Consider the following 11,628-nt stretch of genomic DNA (forward strand, 5'->3'; position numbering starts at 1 on the left):
TATTCCAAAAAGAAAAGGGAAATTAAACAATTACCCTAAACATACGGGGCTTCAATGAAATTGTCTAAATCTGCAAAACTTAAAGCAAAAATACCCTTTTTACATAAAATGACTGAAATACCCTCATATATGAACCAACCAAATTCATATTCCCACCCAAAATTCCCCCAAATTCACTGTTTCAAATTTTGAAGAATTTTTGAGGCGTTCCATGAGGCTCCGACAACAATGCAATCTTTGGCTTTTCTCAGATATTTTTGTAGTTTTTCAATGACAAAATGACAAAGAAGGTGATTACATCGTCTCTTATCTAGTTTGAATCATTTTGATATTTAGATTTTACCGATTAGACAAAAATTTTGGGTGTTATTTGTTTAGGGTTTTGGTTTTAAAATAATTGATTTTGTGACTTCATTCTTGTTTATTTTGGATGAATTAATTTAGAGTTATTACGTTTTAGTAGGTGTAAGATTGTTTGTTGTTGAAATAGTAGTTGGAATATATGACATTTTGAAATCGAAATGTCATCTCTAGGGAGAAATTTTCAACCTGAGGAATCTCGGGTTTGAGAAATATCTTTAGAGTTGAATTGACAGCATGGTAGAGGGGGGAAATTGTGCATTTTTGAACAGTATTCCATGAGGGAGGGAGGGGAACTTTGATTTTTTAAATATCCCCTTGGCGGGGGGAATGGCTAGTTTTTAAACATTTTGGACTTGTGTGGAGAGAGAAATTGTTAAAGGAGCAAATTGATATTTTTATAAACATTTAGGACCTGTGTGGGAGAGAGAAATTATTAAGAGGGCAAATTGATAGTTTCTCCAAATTTAAGACTTATTTTTTGAATTTTATATATTTTTTTTTCACACTCTAAAGTTTTTTGACTTTCTCCAAATTATTTTACAACTTTCTTCAAATTATCTAAGTAAATAACTAATTTAATTTTTATTTCATATATAATTTAAATTAGCGACAAATATTTTATGAAAATGTATTTGATTGGATGAATTACACTGTTTTTTTTTTAAAATTAATTTCATACCACAAAACTAGATCAAATTTAAGTTATGGAAACTCAATCAATAGGATTTAAAATATTTTTATATTGTAATATGTAGTTAAAAATATTTTAAAAAAACAAGGAAAAGGGTCTTGCATTAAAATTATAACTTGTAAAATATATATTTTTAAATTTTTTCAGACCAACCACCATTTATCAATCTTTACTTTTCCAACAACAAATGAAAAGGATGTGACCTTAAATTTTGGAAGCCCATTCATTCAATTCGATTTATCAATTTTTCTATCTTCTCTTTATTTTTTCCTTTTTTTTTATTTTTCCTTTTTCCCTTATTTTTTTCTATTTTTCTTTTTCAAAGGTTTAGGAGCAAATTGTTATTTTTAAAAATATTAGAAATGTCAATGAAATTTTTTAACGGGTTTTTAAAAATTAAAAAAAATTCAATAGTGTTTTTGAAAATTTTAATACTTTCTTTAATAATTAAAAAAAAATAGCTGTTATACTTTCAAATAATCAATTGAAATATAATATTTTAAAATTAGTAAGAATTTGATAATTATTTTTTAAAGTGTAAGTGATAAAGTTATATTAGTAATTTAAATTATTTATTGTTTATATGAAATATTAATAACAGTTTTAAAATTTTAATAAAAAGGATCCAATAATCATTTTAAAAGATTTAAAAAATTTATTAATAAAAATAGATAATAGATAAAAATTAAATTTTTTAAAACATAAAAAATATAAATTTATCATTTTATCAAACTGTCGTGGGAAATCGGTGACAGGTGTAGTCAACTTAAAAAAGCACTTGTTGACAAAATTGCTCTCATCTCAAGTGTTTCTTCAATTTCTTGCTTTTTAAAGCAATTCTTGCAAAGTCTTTTTACACCTTTTGAGTCTCTGTTTTTGAATTGAACTAATAGACGAAATATACTTACGAGGATTTTGAAAAATTGCATTTAGCTTCTAATTAAGCCATTGTTAACGGATTTTGTCTTGATTAATTATGAAAATTTGAATAAAAACATTCCAATGATAAATTTAACCGTTAATTTTATTAACAGTAAAAGATGAATATAAAATATTATTTTATTATAAAATTTTTGAAAAAAAGATAGAAATTTTCAAATATTTTATTAGATGTATAAATTATATATTATTATTATTATTATATGATTTAGAATTATTTTATTTATATATCTCATTATATATTTAAATAATTTTATTTAAAAAAATTACCATAATTTTAGAGATTAACATTATTTATGAAAAAATTAAATTGTATGCCACGTGGGCGAACATCATTAGGCGCGTTTTGCCTGAACATGTCATGCATGTCCTTTTCCTCTTTAGTGGCTGAGTCATTTTACAGAGTCAAGTCAATGGTCCATACACGGTAAAAGAAAATATTTTATTAATAAAATTAAAAAATCCCTTAAAAATAAATTATTTACAAAATTATTAACAATAAATAATTATTATATTTAATTAAATATAATACAAAATATTAATAAATTATTTTAATTAAATATTTTTAGATATAATTATTTTTAATTTTTTTATGTTAATTAAAAATAAATTTATTTTTATTTTAAAAAATTAATAAATAATAATATAATTATAATAAAATTAATATTAATTTAATAATATTTATATTATATTTTTTATTATTAATAAATGAAATGAGACAACATAAATAATAGAAGGTATAGAACAGAATCAACTATTTATAATCCCCTGCGTTCGTACAGCCCAACTCTCCAATCCTGAAAGCAATTCCAGATTTTCTGATATCAGCCGTCAGATCCTTCACCATCACGTAGCAGCTCCTGATTGAGCACATGCTACCTAACCTAACCATGTGGTCCTTTTTGTGGTTTAAAAAAGGTGGACCCCAGCAGCGGAGCGTATAGTCTGACGGTTTATTACTCGCGATATTTTTACGCTAGAAATATCTCGTGGTTTGAGATTTTGAAACTTGACCCCACCCAATAATATTAATTAATGAGACTTAAATATCAATAATTAGTACTTACTAATTTTGGTATTTTATGCCAAAAATAATTTATTAAAATTTGCCTAATTATTTATTTGATTTCAAAATTGGGCTTTAGAAAGTTTTAAAAGCATGAATATTTCCTTACTCCAAATATTTTTGTAATTTAAAGGTAAAATATTTCGGAGAAAAAAATTATTTTAGCCAATCAATTTTTTTTATATAATGTTAAATTTCATGAAATAAATAATTGACAGCAAATTTGGAAAGTAATTAATTATGTTCATTAATTAATGGGAAAACCAAGAAGATGAAGTGCCGAGAATCACACTTTGTAACCGACCGCTGTCTTCCCACGTGTGCCTCTGTTTCTTATGGTTGAAAAGGCTCTATTTTCAGGACTTAATCTTGCTAAAAATCTAATTATTCAAATTTAATATGATTGAAGTGGGAAAAAAATAGGTCCAAAGTGGGTTCTTGTGAAGAAGTTTTGTTTATGTAGATTGAGATTCTTTTTTCTTCCTGTAGATTTCAACCCACATGCTCCTTTCTTATTTATTTGGATCCACTTCACGCTTCACTCTCTATCGTTGTCTTTTCACTTGTTTATTCACTAACATTCCTTCCAACGCCTGAAAAAAATCTGATTTTTCATTTAACTTGTGTCTGTACAAGGTACTTTTCTCCCTCTTTTTTTCACCATGCTTTTGCTTCAAAAAAGTGAAGTTGGTTTGGTTGTTGTTCAAAAGATTGAAGCTTTTGTTCACCCTTTTAGGTAATGTGTAATGCATTGTTTTTAAAAGCTCTCAAAGTTGAAGTTTGTTTTAGTGATTTTCTTGCTTAAGTTGAAAGTCAGTTTTGTTTCTGATCATTCATAGTGCTTTTTTTTTCTTTGTGTTTTTTTTTTTTGTTTTAGATCTGTTACTGGAGTGCACATTTCTATGTTTGTGTTACATTGATGCTAGTTTTGCTCTTCTGGGTATTTATCTTCTTGTTTGGTTGCTGAGAAATGTTTTTCTAAGAAAAGAATCAAAAGGGTTCCAGACTTGAAATCTGTTTTACTTGTCTTTTGAAAGCTTGTTGCAGCACTGAGATGTCATTTCTCTTTTGTTTATATCTTGTATTATGGCTATCAAATGGAGGCTATGGGTTATAATTGTTACTCATGTTTTTTTCTTTTTTGTTCTGATTTTTGCAGGTTTTTGGTGCATTCTGGTAATTGATGAGGTTCTTTTATCTATTTCTTTCTCTTTTAGCTTATTTGAATGATTGTTGAGAATCTGGAAATTCAAGCCATTCAGTAGTCAGAATTTGATTTTTCTGAGTCTTTGTTGTATCTTGTGTAATTGAAATTATCCTTTGGGTGCTTCTGGTTTGTTAGTACACATTTTGGAAGATGCAGAGGCCTCCACAAGCTGTAGACTTTGCTCTGAAGGAGACCTCGCCCAAGATTGGGGCAGGGGCCGTTACAGGTGATAAGCTGTCGTGCACCTATGACCTCGTTGAGCAAATGCAGTACCTTTATGTCCGGGTTGTTAAGGCGAGGGACTTACCTGGTAAAGATGTTACTGGTAGTTGTGATCCCTATGTTGAAGTGAAACTTGGAAACTATAAGGGAGCTACAAAGCATTTTGAAAAGAAGAACAATCCTGAATGGAATCAGGTTTTTGCTTTCTCAAAAGAGAGGATTCAAGCTTCCGTTTTGGAAGTTTTTGTGAAGGATAAGGATGTTGTTTTGGATGATTTAATTGGTAGGGTAATGTTTGATCTCAATGAAGTTCCCAAACGGGTTCCTCCTGATAGTCCATTGGCGCCGCAGTGGTATAGGTTGGATGATCGGAAGGGTGTGAGGGTTAAGGGAGAGTTGATGTTGGCTGTTTGGATGGGAACTCAAGCAGATGAGGCATTTCCTGATGCCTGGCACTCAGATGCTGCAACAGTTGGCAGTGAAGGAGTTACAAACATTCGGTCAAAGGTGTATCTATCTCCCAGGCTTTGGTATTTAAGGGTCAATGTGATTGAAGCTCAAGACTTGCAACCTGGTGATAAAAGTCGGTTTCCAGAAGTTTTCGTGAGGGCTATTCTTGGAAACCAGGTATTGAGAACTAGGATATCTCAAATTAAGACTATTAATCCATTATGGAATGAAGATCTGATGTTTGTAGTCGCTGAGCCGTTCGAGGAGCCCTTGTTTCTGACTATCGAAGATAGGGTGGGATCAAACAAAGATGAAGTTCTTGGAAAGTGTCTGATTCCTTTGCAGATGGTGCAGAGGAGATTGGACCACAAGCCTGTAAACTCTAGGTGGTTTAATCTTGAGAAACATGTAAATGTAGAAGGAGAACAAAAGAAAGACACTAAGTTTGCCAGTAGAATTCATTTGAGGATATGTCTGGAGGGTGGTTATCATGTTTTAGATGAATCAACACACTATAGTAGTGACCTTAGGCCAACTGCAAAACAGTTATGGAAGTCCAGCATTGGGTTATTGGAGGTTGGAATTCTTAGTGCTCATGGGCTGATGCCAATGAAGACAAGAGATGGGCGAGGAACTACAGATGCTTATTGTGTGGCCAAATATGGGCAAAAATGGGTGAGAACAAGGACTATTGTGGATAGCTCCTTTCCAAAGTGGAATGAGCAGTACACTTGGGAGGTTTTCGACATATGTACTGTCATCACAGTAGGGGTTTTTGATAACGGACATATAGGTGGAGGTGGAAAGGACTCGAGAATTGGGAAAGTGAGGATTCGATTATCTACGCTTGAAGCTGATAGAGTTTATACACACTCATATCCACTTTTATTCTTGCATTCTTCAGGGGTAAAAAAAATGGGAGAAGTTCAGTTGGCTGTGAGATTCACTTGCTTATCTTTTGTTAACATGATGCATATGTACTCTCAACCATTGCTACCAAAAATGCACTACATTCATGCTTTATCTGTCATTCAACTTGATAGCTTGAGACACCAGGCCATGCAGATTGTCTCGACGAGGCTGAATCGAGCTGAACCACCATTGAAGAAAGAGGTTGTGGAGTATATGCTTGATGTAGATTCACACATGTGGAGTATGCGCAGAAGCAAAGCTAATTTTTTCAGAATTATGAATGTTCTAAGTGGGTTGATTTCTGTTGGTAAATGGTTTGATCAAATCTGCAATTGGAAAAACCCAATTACAACCATTTTGATTCACATCCTTTTTATCATTTTGATACTCTATCCTGAGCTCATACTCCCAACAATTTTTCTCTACCTTTTCCTGATTGGGATATGGAACTTCCGTAGGAGGTCAAGGCACCCACCTCACATGGATATGCGACTGTCTCATGCTGAAGCTGCTCATCCTGATGAACTAGATGAAGAGTTTGACACATTCCCAACTTCACGAGGATCAGACATAGTTCGACCAAGATATGATCGCCTGAGAAGCATAGGAGGCAGAGTTCAGACTGTGATCGGTGACCTGGCGACTCAAGGAGAGAGGTTTCAGTCTCTGCTGAGCTGGAGAGACCCCAGAGCAACTACTCTATTTGTAATTTTCTGTTTGATTGCTGCTGTAGTTCTTTATGTTACTCCAATCCAAATTATAGCCCTACTCTTAGGCTTTTATGTGCTAAGGCATCCGAGATTTCGCCACAAACTCCCATCCATTCCTCTCAACTTCTTCCGGAGGTTGCCTGCTCGTTCAGATAGCATGCTGTAAGCATAACTGGATCGCCCTCAGCTGTGCGGTTTCTGAAGCAGGAAAGATGTAATGGCAGGAAATCAAGACCTTAATTCAGTAAATTTCATGAATTGTTGTAGCTTGTAGTTTGCTTATTTGTTGTTCATTTGATTAATGTTGTTCATGTGAAAGCTTTCAGTTTGTATTAAGTTGTGCATTGTCACTTTATTTATATTAGTAATATAACTTGATTTGAGTCTAATCACAGGTAAATTTATCCTTGGTCTAAGCTTTTGCGTCATGGTACAAGTTGATTCAATTATAATTCAATTGTTCATGTAGGGCTAATGGTAATGTAACCCTCACTTGGACGTATTTTTATCCCCATTTCGACGATCATGGTTTCCAAATATTGATGTTCACTTGGACTATAGTTCACTCTCAGAAGACTTGTCTCTTGTACTCCAAAATAAAAGACAATAGCTTCTAGGACATCAAAATGAAGCCTGTTATTTTTGTCAGATTGATATGATAAGGTGGTTATATCTTTAAACTTTTCCTGAACACTTTTCCAGTCCTGATAATCTTCCGAGATATCCCCATCCAGTGTCACTGCTTTCAGATACTTTGATCTTCTATTTGTTGTTTTGAATCATCTTTAACACCACAAGAAAACTGTCTGGCCTTTCGAGTTATTGTTATATCTGTAATAATCTCTCCATGTAAATCCCAAGTTTGGCTTATGAAATTTCACCTTTAAGTCAATAAACAATTGTTTCATCAGGCAGGTATAAGTGAGATAGAAAAGGCATTGTCAGGCTATTATCTGTGCCAATGTTCCTGATCAACCAATTTGGGCTGTGGCAGAAAATTTTTTATTTGAACCTGCCTTGTCAAGGTATATGTATATGGCATCTGATATAATTATGTTCACAACTTGCTAGATGCTGATTATTTCTTCACAGGCCAAGAAACTAATGGCGGAGATTGGGGATATGATAAGCGCCCAAGTTATTGCTGAAGGACCAACGAACAGTTCTAATCCTTACTTCTCAAGGTCTTGGAGGCGAAACTTTACTGTATGTATTTCATTGTAATTTGGATGATCACAATTGAATTAGGGAACTTGAGATAAGACTTGGACTAAGAAATAGGAAAATACAGAATCAGAACTTCGAAAATAAAATAACAATATAAGAGATTGGACTTTGGGTCTCACTGTTTAATGGAATGAATTGACCTCCAATTTGACATCTATGAAACAAATGAGTAATAAAACCAAAATCAGTACTGTTCTTGTTTTAATTCTATCTTGATAGAAAAGCTGAATAAAATATACAGGGTTTTGACTCAGAGCACTCTCTCTGAATTGAATAGAACATCTAAACCAAAATTAAGAATCATGCATTGTCAATTTACATAACTCTTAGTAAGCCAATTCTGTAGGCTGAAGACTGTAGGTGCTACTGAAATTCCTGACTACCAGAACATGAGGATGGAATGGAACAGACAATCAACTTATTGAAATCTTGAATAGCATGAACTCGTATACCAAAAATTTATATTTGATATTCCTTTTAAGCCCTATATTGAATCTTGACAGTAGTGCAGAATTTCCTTGCCCTTTGTTGTGCTTTTTCTTAAGATACTCATTGACTGTGTCTTGGTGACTGAGGCAGGATACAGAACATAAATGTTACCTAAGTACATGGTTAGAATGCTTGCATCTTTTCACTTTTAAGTACAAGGACGGTTGCTTATTCCTCTTCCATGTATTATGTTGCTGCACATATTAGTACACGAAAATTCTTGCATAATTGTTTATTTAATCGGTCATTTTTACGTACTTATCATATTTAATTTTAATCCTTTCATTTTGTATGTCAGTATTTTCCTTATTGGCAGGGAGCTTTCATTTTGGGCATGGGGGTGCATTTCATCGCAGGATTGAGGATGCTAACCAGGAAAATTCTATTATACTCTATTGTTACTAAACTGTAGTTTAGGTTATTTAAGAGACCATGTTCTCCTATCCTTACCGAGCTAATTCTGCCTTTTATCAAACCTAATGGCCACAAAAAGTCTTCAGCTAGGACATTGTCAAATCACCTGCCATAACTCCGCTTCAGTGGGCGCAACTGTGGGTAAATACGAAGTGGAATTCTATTTCCATGGCACAGCTTTTTCTTTTTTGCTGGTTTTCTCGCTTCCAAATTTCTTCTTAATTGCTCACCGCAACAACCACACTTAAAGTTGTCAGGGATGGGCATTAATTTTGATGAGTACATAGATTTTGTTATTAATGAGCAAAAGAATGAGGTTTAACTTTTAGAAATATAGGTTTCTTTTTATAGGTTTTCTTATTAATAAGCAAAAGAATCAGGTTAGACTTTTAGATTATTGGTTTCTCTTTGCATACTGTATTGGCCATAACTCAATTCTAGATGTGATTTTTTTTTTCATTTTTTGCGTTTGTGGGAAGCTCATTGGATTTGAGGTTGTCTCTGTATCAGCTATGACCTTCCCCCGATAACATATCATCAAACTTGTAAGTTGTCTCCTGAATGTTATTTGATTGTTGGAGATACTTCTGACAAATAATGGAACTTATATGAGTATTTGAAATTTCATTGTTTCAGTCCATTGGAGAATGGATGCTCTGGAGTTTTTGTGATGGTTGTTTCCAGTAGATGTCCAAAGGCATGTGGTAAAGTTATAGTTTAATTCAAACACTTTTTTGTGTTGATTCATTATTCTTTACCCATATTGTTTGGTAACTTCAAATATTCTGGCATGTTGTTGGCTTGAAAGGAACAACACAACTGGAGCATGGAAACCAAATGGACAGTATGGTTACACGATATATTGAAATTCTAATTCTTAGTCTAGTATGGTAGTTTATATGGCTGAAAATCATAAATGGAAATCAAAAGGGAGTCTTTTGATGTTTGTATCATTCTTTTTGGTTCGCGTTGAGATTGAAAGTGTTTTCTTGATCATTGGGGCCAAGTGACAGCTGTATATTGATGTTTTACAATTATCACAGGTTTTATATTATACTGCTGATGGGCAGAGCAAAAGTTTCTGCTGCACATTCAGTTTAGTGACTGATGAGCCTAAAAACTTTCATACATGACATTCAAGAGGCTAAGGTACTGTGGAAGCTAATATTCATGCTTATCTTTCTACGTTTTGTTATGGTCTGATGTAAAATCACCACTTTCATTCTTGCAATTCAATTTCTTTTCCATATTTATTTATCTAAGTTTCCTTGTTGCTGGTTGATACATTGTAAGTTAACTTTCCTGATATCATTTTATGGTCTCAAGCTGCATGAATTTAAAGTTGTATGTGGCATGTTTGATTGCTGATCGGGGTATGGAACTTCTGTAGGAGGCCAAGACACCCACCTCACATGGATACGTGACTGTCTCATGCTAAAGCTGCTTATCCTGATGAACTAAATGAAGAGTTTGACACATTTCCAACTTCACGAGGATCAGACATAGTTCGAATGAGATATGATTGCCTGAGAAGCATAGGAAGCAGAGTCCACATCAGTAACAGACCAAACAAGTCATGCTGATAAGAATCTAAATAGTTGAAAGGAAGAGAAAACAAAAGAAACAATACAAATAGAAACCATGAAGAGGCAGAGATGGGAAGAATATGAGTTAAGACTTTGAAGTGAAAGTGGAGGGTTTGATTACTTGTTATATGTATCGAGATTTTTATGGAAAAGTAATGCCACTTCTTTGTATAAAATTGTACCTTAGGGTTTGATTGTTTTGGCCAAATAGCCTTACATGTATTTGTGTGTGTATATGTTAAATTATAGTGGATAAGAATTAAGATAATGCAACTTCATTGGATGCAATGTACTTTTATGGACAGGAGAAATTAGTTTATTTGTTCAATTTACTGGTTAAAGCAGAAAGTATACACAACTTTATTTTTTAGTTGGTTTTAATGTGCATATTTTGTTGGTTTATGAAAAGTTGGAAAAAGATATACTCTTTTTTTTCAACTTCATTTGTAAGTTTGCCAACTAAGAGTAAATCTATAAAATTTAATATACTTGTCTATTTCCAATTTGGAAAATGTTATATTGGTGTTGTTAGTTTACAATGTGTTACAGACTTGGAAGTCCTTTAGAAATACTCTGTTGCAGACCGAGAATAGTGTTCCTACAGCTATAAGGAATGCTTGCTGTCATGAAGTTTGTTGGTAGATGAAGTTGTGTCTAATAATGAAAATTTGTAATGTATTCAACAACTCAATGTAGTTGAAAAAGATAATTGTATTGACTGAAATTTAGGAAATTCAATAAAAGTGTTTTTACATCAACTCAATATAACAGTGCATCACTAACATAATAATAAAATAAAATAAAATAAAATGATGAAATCTAAGAACACAATAGTGACTCTGTTAGGACTAATGTTTATGTCTCTCTTAGGGAAAGAAAAAAAAAAAGAGGGGAGGGCAGTTGGCAGCAAACAGGAAGAGAGGAGGGTCTCAACTATACTAACAAATCAACAATAAGAGAAAGAGATACGTGACATGTCATTAGAGGAAGAGAAGAAGAGATTAGTTGAGGAAAGAAAGAAAAAAGGAGTAGGTGGAAATACAAAGGCAGAAGGAAAAATTTCAGGAATGTGGGTGGGAGAGAGCCAGCCTCTCGGAAGCTGAGCAAGAAAAAAGTTGGTGCACTGCATTTTGTGTTTTTGTGGATTTTGGGGAATCAAGTCTATTTGTTCTAAGCTGGTTTTATTGAGTGTAATCTATTTTGGTATTGTATTTTGATAACTATCTATGTATTAGCTGAGAAATAATCTTTGCATTGATGAGAGAATATTGTAATTAAATTAAAAAATCAATCAATACAATTAGTATTTTCTGCATCCATTTACAAATACAAGTTCTGTTTCGGGCTGTAAG

The 11,628-nt window shown here is 32.8% G+C and overlaps 1 protein-coding gene across 3 annotated transcripts; it reads left to right on the forward strand.

Annotated features, from left to right (window-relative positions):
• Positions 1-3,456: 3,456 nt before the first annotated feature.
• LOC123226022 (FT-interacting protein 3-like) lies at positions 3,457-6,896 on the forward strand. 3 transcript variants are annotated; one of them, XM_044650457.1, is made up of 3 exons: positions 3,457-3,695; positions 4,219-4,235; positions 4,402-6,896. In XM_044650457.1, the coding sequence occupies exon 3, from the start codon at positions 4,417-4,419 to the stop codon at positions 6,724-6,726; it is 2,310 nt and encodes a 769-aa protein (XP_044506392.1). In that variant the 5' UTR covers positions 3,457-3,695; positions 4,219-4,235; positions 4,402-4,416; the 3' UTR covers positions 6,727-6,896. The 3 variants fall into 3 exon arrangements, with proteins under 3 accessions (XP_044506392.1, XP_044506391.1, XP_044506393.1); XM_044650458.1 differs by lacking the exon at positions 3,457-3,695 and adding an exon at positions 3,710-3,795 and having other exon boundaries at positions 4,219-4,247; XM_044650456.1 differs by having other exon boundaries at positions 4,219-6,896.
• Positions 6,897-11,628: the final 4,732 nt, after the last annotated feature.

Source organism: Mangifera indica, chromosome 9 (genome assembly GCF_011075055.1).
Source record: "Mangifera indica cultivar Alphonso chromosome 9, CATAS_Mindica_2.1, whole genome shotgun sequence".
NCBI lineage: Eukaryota > Viridiplantae > Streptophyta > Magnoliopsida > Sapindales > Anacardiaceae > Mangifera > Mangifera indica.

Coding starts and splice junctions, on each gene's coding strand:
- LOC123226022 (XM_044650456.1), top strand. CDS start 4,417: ATGCAGAGGCCTCCACAAGCTGTAGACTTTGCTCTGAAGGAGACCTCG.